Source organism: Rhineura floridana, chromosome 1 (genome assembly GCF_030035675.1).
Source record: "Rhineura floridana isolate rRhiFlo1 chromosome 1, rRhiFlo1.hap2, whole genome shotgun sequence".
NCBI lineage: Eukaryota > Metazoa > Chordata > Lepidosauria > Squamata > Rhineuridae > Rhineura > Rhineura floridana.
The window spans coordinates 61,240,936-61,253,874 of record NC_084480.1 but is presented as its reverse complement, the minus strand read 5'-3'; the positions used below and the strand labels follow the sequence as shown (position 1 = coordinate 61,253,874).

Genomic DNA, 12,939 nt, shown 5'->3' with positions numbered 1-12,939 from the left:
AAACTTTCGGTAAAACCCAGCCACACCTAAAAATGCCCTAACTTGTTTCTTGGTTAAGGAGATAGGCCACGATTGTATTGCCTCTACTTTGCTCCATAAGGGGGTTATTTTCCCACTCCACACCTTATGTCCTAAATAGATTACTTCATTCAACCCAAACTGGCATTTTGTAGCTTTTATAGTTAGTCTTGCTTTCCTTAATGCCTCTAATACTGCCGTCAGGTGTTGGACATGCTCAGGCACCGACTTGCTGAAAATGGCCACGTCATCTATATAGGCCACTGCAAAATCTGACATGCCTCGCAACACAGTATTAATTAGCCTCTGAAACGAACTTGGTGAGTTCCTTAGTCCCATGGGTAAAGTCACAAACTCATATAACCCATCTGGTGTACTGAAGGCAGTTTTGGCTCTGGATTGCTCGTCTAGTTCCATCTGCCAAAATCCTTTACAGAGATCTATCGTAGAGATAATGGTTGCTGCCCCCAATAACTCTAACATTGCGTCCACCCTAGGCATAAGATACGCATCTGGGACAGTAATTTTATTGATTAAACAATAATGAATACAAAATCTTGTGGTTCCATCTTTTTTCGGAACCAGCACAATACTTGAGGCCCAGTGACTGATGGATTCCCTGATCACTCCTAGTTCCAGCATGTCTTCAACCTCCTTTTTAATTTCACTCAAAACTTTCCCATTCACACGGTACGGAACAGATCTGATTGGGGCATGATTTCCAGTATCAATGGAATGTCTGGCTATACTGGTTCGGCCAGGTTTATTGCTAAAGAGATCTCCATAATTTTTCAAAACTCTCAGAATCTCTTCCTTTACTTCTTCCTTCACCTCCTCCAACCATTCTAATTTATCTACCCCTCCTTTGGCTTTGCTTTCCTGTACCAAATCTGGAAGTTCAGGCCCACTTCCCTCAGGAAATAAGGTAACTTGCAACACCTTTGCATCCCTAGTGTGATAAGGTTTCAACATATTTACATGAACCACTTTGTGTTTGTTTAATTGGCCTGTGGTTATTACATACGTCACTGTGTCAAGCTTTTCTCTTATGGTATATGGTCCCTCCCAGTTGGCCTGTAATTTATCGTGTTTCCTCGGTATGAATGCCATAACCATATCTCCCACATCATACACACGTTCCCTGGTTGTTCTGTCATACCAGTAACTTTGCTTCTCCTGAGCTTGACTCAAATTCTTTTGCACGACTTCCATCATTGATGTTAATTTGTTGCGGAAGTCTAATACAAAATCAACTACAGATGTTTTGTACTCTCCCAGGGTTCCTTCCCATGAATTTTTCAACAGTTCCAAAGGTCCCCTCACTTTTCTAGTAAACATCAGTTCAAAGGGTGAGAAGCCTGTTGACTCCTGAGGGACTTCTCTGTACGCAAATAAGAAGCACCCCAAACGTTCATCCCAGTCTTGTGGGTGATCTTGAACATAACTTCTTATCATGCCCTTCAGAACCCTATTGAATCTCTCAGTCAATCCATTAGTGGCTGGATGGTAAGTGGTTGTCTTTAGATGTTTTAGACCACAACACTTCCACATACATTGCATCACTTCTCCCATGAATACACTGCCTTGATCCGTCAGCACTTCATGAGGGAAACCCAGCCTCATAAAGATTTTTAACAAAGCCTCTGCCACTACAGGGGCTTCTACGGATCTTAGTGCTTCTGCGTCTGGGTACCTGATGGCAAAATCCACCACCACCAATAGATATTTCTTGCCATGCCTTGTGGGTTTGGAAAAAGGGCCCACCAAATCTACTCCCACTCTATAAAAGGGTTGTCCTATTATAGGAAGGGGCTTTAAGGGTGCCTTGGTCTTTACTGCACTTTTCCCCACCTTTTTGCATATGTTACAAGATAAACAATATTGTTTTACATCTTTAGAGATATTTGGCCAATAATAGTGTGCAGCCAATCTCTTCTTGGTCTTCTTTATTCCAAGATGCCCTGCACATGGGACATCATGGGCTATCTCTAGCAATCTGGTTCTGTATTTGCTAGGTACTATCAATTGCTTCACTGGTTCGCATTCATTCTCTCTCTCAGCAGGCATCCACAGTCTATATAAAATCCCATTCTCACACACAATTTGATTCCTCAGTTTGTCAGTAAAGGGAAATTTTGTATCAGGGCTTGCTCCTTTATTTGCTTCAAACTTGTATCCCTATTCAGCTCTTCCCTGAACTGCTCTGCCTCTTCACTAGAGACCATTTGATACAAGTTGTCTCAGCAGGCCTTCCAGGGGTTGCTATGGCAACCTTAGGCTCGATAACAGGTTCTACCCTGTTTTCCTCAGCCTCTTTTAACATGGCTTCTGTTTCTTTGCCAAGTTGTCGTCTGGTCACCACATATATTTTTCCTTGTGCCCCCATTACATCTCTTCCCAGTATCACTGGTTCTTGTTGTTGGGCATTAATACCTACTTTATATTTTTCCTCCCTACCTCTCCACTTTATTCTTATTAGGGCCATGGGTATGCTTTCTGGTTCACCCCTCACTCCTTGGATAGTCACCGTTTCCTGAGGTAGTATTTCCTCAGATTTTATTAAATCTGGCCTCAGTAACGTCTGAGCGGCACCAGTATCAAGCAATGCCCAATAATTTGCCCCTTGCACACTAACTTCTTCTCTTAGACTCGAATCAAAGTCTTTTACTTCTGTCCAGTTTATCTGGCAGAACTGAACCTTTTTCGCTTCCAGATCTTTTGGTTCTGTTTTCACTGCCCTTCCCTGAGCAGGATTACCAATGGGGTTAGCAACCTCACATTGAAAACGTAGGTGCCCCGGTCTACCACATTTATAGCATAATTTCTCCTCCATTTTAGGGTACACAGATCCACTCTGGGGTGTCCTGTGCCCTTCAGATTTTATTGGAGGACTCACTCGCTGTGGTACTACATCCTTTCTGCCACCATTATATGGTCTGGGTTTAAACTCTTTTGATGTTTTCCCCACCCAGCCAGTTCTATTGGAGGCGAAGTGATCCGCCATCTCTGCGGCCTCCTGCACCGATGTAAACATAAGAACATAAGAACATAAGAAGAGCCTGCTGGATCAGGCCAGTGGCCCATCTAGTCCAGCATCCTGTTCTCACAGTGGCCAACCAGGTGCCTGGGGGAAGCCCGCAAGCAGGACCCGAGTGCAAGAACACTCTCCCCTCCTGAGGCTTCCGGCAACTGGTTTTCAGAAGCATGCTGCCTCTGACTAGGGTGGCAGAGCACAGCCATCATGGCTAGTAGCCATTGATAGCCCTGTCCTCCATGAATTTGTCTAATCTTCTTTTAAAGCCATCCAAGCTGGTGGCCATTACTGCATCTTGTGGGAGCAAATTCCATAGTTTAACTATGCGCTGAGTAAAGAAGTACTTCCTTTTGTCTGTCCTGAATCTTCCAACATTCAGCTTCTTTGAATGTCCACGAGTTCTAGTATTATGAGAGAGGGAGAAGAACTTTTCTCTATCCACTATCTCAATGCCATGCATAATTTTATACACTTCTATCATGTCTCCTCTGACCGTCCTTTTCTCTAAACTAAAAAGCCCCAAATGCTGCAACCTTTCCTCGTAAGGGAGTCGCTCCATCCCCTTGATCATTCTGGTTGCCCTCTTCTGAACCTTTTCCAACTCTAGAATATCCTTTTTGAGATGAGGTGACCAGAACTGTACACAGTATTCCAAATGCGGCCGCACCATAGATTTATACAACGGCATTATGATATCGGCTGTTTTATTTTCAATACCTTTCCTAATTATTGCTAGCATGGAATTTGCCTTTTTCACAGCTGCTGCACACTGGGTCGACATTTTCATCGTGCTGTCCACTACAACCCCGAGGTCTCTCTCCTGGTCGGTCACCGCCAGTTCAGACCCCATGAGCGTATATGTGAAATTCAGATTTTTTGCTCCAATATAGTTCAATGTAGGGGAACGGTCTTTGACAAGGAGCCTTATTTCTGGTGTTAACTGATGGAATAATTGATCCAGTATCATGAGGCTTTTCACCTCTTCCACTGACTGAGCTTTGGCACTACTCATCCACTTTCCAAATATATCCATCAACTTTGCTCCCAGTTCAACAAAAGACCTACCTGCTTGGATCTGACAGTTTCGGAATAACTTTCTAAAATAGTCAGGTCCCAGTCTGAATCTTTTGTATACTGCCTCTTTAAACTCGGCATATGTGATGGGCCTGTCTGAGGGGAAATATTGGTGTACCTCAGCCAATTCCCCTTTGATCAGGTTTGATAAATATTGCATATATTTATCCTCCGGTAGCCCCCACATTTGAGCTGCGTTTTCAAAAGTGCTGAGGTAAATCTGTGGATCTTGTCCCGGCTCAAACACTGCAAAATCTTTTGGTGTAACCTGTATCTTTGTTTCATTTCTGTCCTTTCTTGTTTCATCAGAATGAAACTTTAACTTTTCCACCTGTATTTCAGCATCCACTCTCATTCTCTCAAATTCCAACTCCCTCTGTTTTTCCTTCTCTGCACCTTCCATCCTCAATCTCTCAGTTTCCAACTCCCGCTGTTTTTCCTTCTCTGCACCTTCCATCCTCAATCTCTCAGTTTCCATCTCACGTTCCCATCTTAACTTCTCTCTCAAATACTCTATATAAGCGGGATTGCTTGAATACCCTTCTGGGGTCTCTTCCCTGACAGGTTGTTTTTGCTGGACAGTTGTAAATGCTATTAGTGCTACCCGCAATTCATCTACCCCTTTACCCTCATGAGGTAAATTGAATGTTATGCACTTCTCCACCAGCTCCTCTCTTTTCATCTTTATATATTCAGCCATGGTGTTGGAGTTCACTCACTCTTTGCCACACACTCTTTGCCAGTCACTCTCACAAGTAATCTTTATTTGTTATTTCTTTTTGCCACACCACTTTTAGGGACTGTCTTTTGTTCATATCCCACCGCTACAGCCACCACCTGTGACGCCCTTCCCTGGCTCTCCCTGTCAAGTTCCTACCTGCTTGTGGCTACTACCTTTCACTAGGCACCACCAGGAACTCCACCAGTCCGGACTGTCCTTTTTATGGTTTCTCTCTCCGCTCTAGCACAGATCTCACTAGATCCCTTTGCTAGGCAGCACCACCAGTCACGTCCTATAACCAATATTCCCAGAGACTTTGCCTGAGCCTCTCTCTATCTGGTTACTTTTGTGACTCCGTGCTTATGCTGTTCCCAACCCCTTTGTATCTATATAGATAACTCATATAACTCTGGGTTGCGCTGGATACTTGTAATGTTATTATTCTTCTCTTCACTGCTGCCACCATTCGTTACTGTTTCCCTTCAGCCTTGGTAATTACCTTGCCCTCCCTTCTGGTCTGTGAAAACCCCAGCCAAGGATCAGGCCTTCGGTAAACCAAAATAGTATTTATTAAATATCAGAAATAACAAGATTACTTTTATAATGGTACATAAGCATATGGTTTCATCTATTCCTGTGATACTTCTCTTATTATTAACTAGAACTCCAATTCCCTCTTTCTCCACACTCTCCTAACATCCACTACCAAACACCTTCTTCCTCTCACATCCACCAACTAACACCCACCACTAACATCCACCCAGATTCAACTGTCATTCTTCCATTTATACTCCCAGCCATTCAAACGCTCAGCCAATCATCCAGCATTCTACTGCTCATCTACTCCCCCCTCCTCTTTCACTCCACTTACCATATATCTTCTATACAAACAGCACTTACCATATTTACATTAATACAGGAACATCACAGCGGTCATCAGGAGTTTTGGAGTGCGTTGCCACCAGTATGCTGATGACACGCAGCTCTACTTCTCCTTTTCATCTTTTTCAGGTGAGGCTGTCAATGTGCTGAACCGATGCCTGGCTGCTACAATGGACTGGATGAGAGCTAACAAACTGAGGCTCAATCCAGACAAGACTGAGATGCTGTTAGTGGGTGGTTCTTCTGACCAGATGGTGGATGCTCAACCTGTCCTGGATGGGGTTGCACTCCCCCTGAAGGAACAGGTTCGTAGCTTGGGAGTACTTTTAGAACCATCCCTGTCACTTGAGGCTCAAGTAGCCTCAGTGGCACGGAGTGCTTTCTACCAACTTCGGTTGGTGGCCCAGCTACGCCCCTATCTGGACAGGGACGACCTTGCTTCAGTTGTCCACGCTCTGGTAACCTCTCAACTAGATTACTGCAGTGCGCTCTACGTGGGGCTGCCTTTGAAGACGGTTCGGAAACTGCAGCTTGTGCAAAATGCAGCGGCCAGATTGTTAACACGGACCAGGCAGTCCGAACATATAACACCGGTTCTGGCCTGCTTGCATTGGCTGCCTATATGTTTCCAGGCTCGATTCAAGGTGCTGGTTTTAACCTATAAAACCTTACACGGCCTGGGACCATGATACTTGATGGAACGCCTCTCCCGATATGAATCTACCCGTACACTGCGCTCAACATCAAAGGCCCTTCTCCGGGTGCCCACTCATAGGGAAGCCCGGAGGATGGTAACAAGAAAAAGGGCCTTCTCAGTGGTGGCCCCCGAATTGTGGAACAATCTCCCTGATGACGTACGCCTGGCGCCAACATTGTTGTCTTTTCGGCGCCAGGTTAAGACCTACCTCTTCTCCCAGGCATTCTGGCATTTCAGTATTGTAGCATTTAGCATTTTAGTATTTTTAGTATTTTAGTTTAGTATAGGGTTTTTTTGGAAATTTAATGAGTTATGTTTTAAATTGATTAATGTGTGGTTTTAAATTGTATGTTGATATTTTGATGTTGTGAACCGCCCAGAGAGCTTCGGCTATGGGGCGGTATAAATAAATAAATAAATAAATAAATAAATGTGTGCTTTTACTTAACATATGCTTAAGACTGGAGCACAAAGGGTCCAAGTTTCATTCAGAGACCAACAAATTACTGGTTAGTGCACATAATCATGCCTGCCATGTGGCAGTGTGTGTGATGAAGAAGGTGCATTTTGCAGCTTGCATTGCATCCTCAAGTAGCTGGCCAGCAGAACTCTTTTGGATAGTCCAGAATTTGTGTTCTGCTAGAGCCCTCAAATACCCATTTTCTTTAACGGATTACACACTTTGAAGATAAAGTCACTCAGATTTGGAAAGATCTTTACAATGCAATTGTTGCAGTTCCATTCAAAGCATCCAATTACATAGTTTCTGAGGTGTTGTGGGATCACTTTCAGTATATGCAATCTGATGACGTGGACAAGATACTTGCAATGCCAACCTGTCCATCTTGGCTTATTAAATCTATCAGAGGGCTTTTGGCTAGTTGGATCCAGAGCATGGTTAATACTTCATTGCTTGTGGGAGTGGTTGTTGTTGCCTTGAAAGAAGCAGTGGTGTGGCCACTCCTAAAGAAGCTGGCTCTGGAGCTATTGCCTTGGACTAATTACCAGCCAGTCACAAATACCCCCTTTTCTATGGAAGATGGTAGAGAGGGTTGTGGCAGGGCAGCTGCAAGCATTATTGGATGATATGGATTATCTAGACTGGTTTCAATTGGACTCAGACCCGGGCATGGAACCAAGCTGGCCTTGGCCACCCTGATGGATGACCTCTATCAAGAACAAGAGGAGTGTGACCTTGCTTCTTCTCAATCTTTGTACAACTTTTGATACCGTTGACCATGATATCATCCTGGATCAGCTCAGTGGGATGGAAATTGGGAGCATTGTGTTACAGTGGTTCTGGCCCTGCCTATGTGGCTAAGTCCAGAGAGTAGCACTGGGAGAGTACTTTTGGGGCACAATGAGTTGGGAAAACGTTAGCACTAATGTAAGATATGGTGCAGGAGGGCTGCCTGTGCAGAGGGGAGTTGTCAAAAATTGCCAGCCCTTACATCAACAGAAGAACAACTTAGGATCGAAGCCAATGTAAGCTACTTCACCCAATGTTTCAACTCTGGTTGAGTTTTCCTGTTTATTTAGTGAAATATTATTTGTAGACTTCATATTTTTGACTAAACCTTACAGTTTTACAGGCTGTGGATGGGAATGTCACCTGGGATATAGGCTACGAGCTCTGACCTGAAATATACAAAAACAGACAATACACCCTAGAGACTCTGTCAGAAAATTCAGAGTTGCTTTGTGAAAACTCAAACATTAAATACATGTCACCAGGAAAAAAATGTTAAATTTTAAGTCTCCCATTTTTAATCTGAAAATTAATTGTTCTCTGGATACATTTAAAGATGACAAATTCATTATCTTTTAGTTCATTTTCAGAAAGTGAAACTTAAAGAATTAGAATAATGGCTAATGAATTAAAATATGGATGGAATATTAAAGAATCTCATACAAGCAGTATTTTTACACTGTGAATTTCAGGTGACTGTTACTAAAACGACATCATGTCACCTGGATATATTTTTATTTCACTGGGCTTAGATCTAGTGGTAGAATGAATAATAATTAAAACCTCTCTCAGTTGCTCTGTGTATGTAGTGCTAATTGCTGTCATTGAAAGAATTAATAGTTAAAAGAGCAATTTTTCTTTGCATCTATCTACCCTGTATCATGGGCTGCCTATTCTTAGTGCCAATAGAAGTCACAATTTTTGAATGTATTAGGCACTGTGATGACTGATAAAACAAATCTTCCACTTTCGTATCTTCACTTTGCATTTGAGAATACTTAGTTCTTACAGGCAAGTGGCACACTGTATATAAAACTAGTTAATTGTGTTCAAATCTTCTGTATTATCTCAAATTCTCTGATGTAATGTTCTATCAGTAATGATATTAATTTTACCTATATCAAATGAATATAATACTTCATAAAAATTCCACTGCTTTTGTAATTCACTACTGCTTTACAATTCCACATTCAGCTGTTAATTAAAAACTGGCATGCAAATTACAAAATGTGCAATTTAAAGCCTTTGTGAAATATAGAAATATTACCATCTTAATGTTTAAGTGAAAAGATAACAAATACACTAGCTGGTTATATTTTAAAATGTTTTCATGGGTTTTTCACAGTTCAATAGTTTCACTGATGTACTGTTTCTTACAAAACCCTGCCATGCTTTGTGAACTTCACTTTCTAATCTCATACAGCAACCCTTCCTTTATGTTCTTCCTGCTCGCCCTGGTCCCAGAACAGTAGGGTTGCCTTGACAAATCTATTCAAAAGCCATTCCTTTGCCTTTATTGGTGGGGTTTGGAGGCTTTGAAATTCTCTCCTCACTGCAACACAGCTGACATCTTCTTCCAGACAGAATGAATTAAGGAACTACAATAAGACACTTGATCTACCAGTCAAGGATCTTTCCTCAGTGAGGACAGCACAACTAGGGCAGCAAGTATCTAAAAATATATAATACATGCTTGTTTGCCAGAAGAACAATCAGCCATTTTGAAACAATGATTAATGGGATTTTAAAATAAAATTCTTAAATAAAAAATATTTACACATATATTTATTAGGGGTATATGCTACAAAATTGGTTCTTCCCATGTTTTCATGTAGTTATTTAATTTTTCAAAAGTGAAATAAAATATGTTCACATTTCAGCAAAAGCTGTGTAGCTTATTCTACATAAAAATATTTATGAATCAAACAGTTAATGAAATAAGTAACAGTTTTAGAAGTATGATGAATATTTGAATATACAAATTCTGAATTAAATTGAAAAGTAAATCAGAATATAATTGACACTGTTTAGCTAAAGATGGAGATTAGAGAGGAGCACATAAAAACAACCTTATTGTACTTCCATAAAGAGAGACTTTTACGTTTAACCTTTCAATATTAATATGCAAACATAGTTTTCTTTACTTGTAGCTTTACAGCCATTCCTCAATTATATACTGAACTATCACTGCTAGAAAACTGTAACTGTTATATAAACAAAATACAAGTTACTCTTAATTAATAGTCAATGAATATGGAAAATGGGTTAGTTTTTTCCCCAGAATCTTATTTGCATTCAGTTTCTTGCAATCCATCTCTCCTTTAACTCTTTAATCTCTTATAAATGGGAATATTTGTGTGGCACACACCCATATCAGTAACACATTTGAATATAAAGCTATGTTTACTTAATTCAATGAAATTTTAAATCATATCCAGAAATATGTACCCATATTTCTCAGCCTCAGTTTCAGCAGTAGAATATTTATTGGTTTCACAGAAGCTACTTACCAGGCAACTGTCCAGTCCCTCCCTTCCCCATTCTTGCTATGGGATGGATATGGGGATGGGTATTGTGAACTCTAGCTCAATTGGTTCCATCTGTGCTTTGCATCTGTCCTTGAACACCTCTTGCACTGGGCACAGAGAATACATGGATATAACCGTGCTAATGGCTGTTTCTTCTTGAGCTTCAGCTCATAAACTCCAGCTGTGACCTTGCTCTGGCATTGGGACTCCTGTTCTTGAAACCTGGCACTTATGGGTATACAAAGATTTTGAATGTATACTCTTGATTCAAATTTGTCTTCTTTCAATTGCAGAACTGCTGTAATTGGGTGTCAAGTTCAGAACCTCTGGATGCATCAGTAGAGTCCATGTTACCTGACTGTCCGCGTGTCTCTGCAGGTATGCAAACACTAAATCTAAATTCCATTGATTTCCATTACTTCGCAGAACACACCTTTTCTCATTGGATTAATTTATGAACTATTGTGACTGAAGCACAAAAAGGAAACATTGTGGTTGAATTTAGTAGGAGTTTTGCAAGCAAGGAATTTCTGTCAACTTCCTCAGTGAATCTACAGTGTAATATTAATGCAGTAGGATACCAGCTAGCAAAATGGGGGGAGATCTGATGAAAAGAAGTGAATTTTGCCATGGATTATGAAAATATAAACATGATTGTGAAATATTTGTCATTTATTAATGATACTCTAAATTAAGGCCAGTATCCATGAACCATTACACTAATATGTAACATGACAAAAGGTTTTGAAATTGAGAGGAATTGGCATGTGGGCCAGCTACAGTATTCACAAAAAATGAGTCATAAATTTCAGTGATTTAATGCAAGCTGCTTGTATGAGTCTAAACACTCCTCTGGTGTTCAAATGTTAGAAACAAACATGGAAACCTCCTCTGCCTTGTACTCTGCATATAATCTTTCCAAAGGCATTTAGTTAGTCATCTTTGTAAAAAGAGTGATGAACTAGTTGGAGATGTAATTTATCTAAGAACACAAAATGAATTCAAAGGTGAGGTAGGGTCTGAGTCTCAAACCATGAAGCCACTCCTTTGGTCCTGCATTTCCTGCTGCAACAAAATAGACATTTCATAGAAGGTAAGCCAGTTAATTTATCACTTAGATCTTTTCAGATCAGTTCCTCTTCAATAAATCCCCCAAATGTATTTTCCTTTTACCTCCACAAAAATATGACATCCCAGTCTTATTTCTTGCCTTCTCTGATTCCTTTATTCCCACCTCCTGCTTAAAAAGTTGAGTCTTAACAGAACAAAGAAAATACACATGATGGGCTTGTGCTGTCTAATCAGCTACTCTCCAATGTCCTGAAAGCAAGCCTATCTCAGACTACCTCCACCTCTACCCTCTCTTGTCATGGTGCAGGCTCCTGTTCAGCATTTTGCTTTCCTCTACAGGGCATATAAGGGGAAAGTCTGGAACCCTTTTTACTATCAACACAGGTACACATGTAGCTCAAAACAGTCTTAAAAAGTTGTCTGATTTTAAGGTGTCTTATCTCTTTACCAAAATGGTAGGTGTCAGTGTATCTAAAGTCTGAATGATGAGCTACAATGGAATAGTGAGAGTAATAAAAAGTATCATTGTTATCATCGTCGTCATAATTTGCAGCAGCATTGCCATTGGCTGTCTGAAGCAGGGTAGCATGCATGGTACCCTCCAGGTGGCCAGTGTCAGGGATGGTGAAAGTTGTACTCCATAGCATCTGGAGGGCAACATGTTGACTACCCCTGCTTTAAGAATGTTTTCATTTCTTGTAAGGTTTTCCCATTCCTTGTATATACAATAGAAAAGATTATCCAAATTCACACTACCGTATCTACAACTGACATCAGGTTTGTGACCTTCAGAGTGCAGGTGGAAGTTTACTTATTTCCTGACTAGAAAGTCTCCCACTCCCTCTGTGTTCTTTGATCTACTGAATCTGATCCCACCACCACTAGCCTTGAGGATTTTAATGTGGAAACAATCAGATCATAGCACTTCTATTGAAGGTATATTATCTGAGGATTACCTGTCTGCAGTTCCTTTGAGAGATATAAGCATATTAATACCTTGTCAGGAAGTATTATTCCTGTTCCAGAGCACTAAAACTTCCCATTCTATCCTGTCTGTGCTTGCCATATCTGTTCTCAAGCATTGCTGTGGGATCACCTTGTGGGTCACCTTGGCTTTCTGTGCTTAGATATACTATGCTTCTTTCTCAAAAGAAAAGAACATCATAAACTAAAATGCCCTTTTTAACCCCACCTCTAAATTCTAGGGGGAACCAGAAGTGGAGGAGTATCTGCATACAATTCAGCAAGGAGGTAGCAAGGGTTAACTCTCACTTCATTAATGAAGTGCAAATTGCTAAGGATTAGAGGACAATTACTCCCGAGCAGCTGGGTTCACACTTCATATGAAGGTGGATTGCTGGACTGGTAAACTGCAAGTGTGAATTAGCTCTATGTCTCTTGAGCTGCAAGAAATTATTATTACTATGGGGAGGGGTGAGAAATCCTAGGAATGCTAGATGAAATTTCTGCAACTCCCCATTTTAGATACTTTATTGCACACGCACAATGACTGAATGTTAGGCCTTATAATATAAAGGGACATTGCTACATATGGAAAGTCTGACCTTTTCTATGCAAGTGATATCTGAATCTTTTTGTCACTTTCTGCTAGCCAGTATTATCAATTAATCTGATCATATTAATGTAGAAAGATATACGAATGAT

At 40.9% G+C, this 12,939-nt stretch overlaps 1 protein-coding gene across 11 annotated transcripts in view; it reads left to right on the top strand.

Annotated features, from left to right (window-relative positions):
- The window catches only part of ARB2A (ARB2 cotranscriptional regulator A), a 495,278-nt gene that overhangs the window by 346,718 nt on the left and 135,621 nt on the right, over window positions 1-12,939 (top strand). For all 11 annotated transcript variants that reach the window (XR_009762084.1, XM_061622217.1, XM_061622215.1 and 8 more), the window contains one exon: window positions 10,497-10,581. Coding sequence is in view for 10 of the 11 variants with exons in the window: in XM_061622217.1 (XP_061478201.1) it covers window positions 10,497-10,581 (85 nt within the window). In the remaining variant the exon portion in view is untranslated. The remainder of the gene's footprint in view (window positions 1-10,496; window positions 10,582-12,939) is intronic.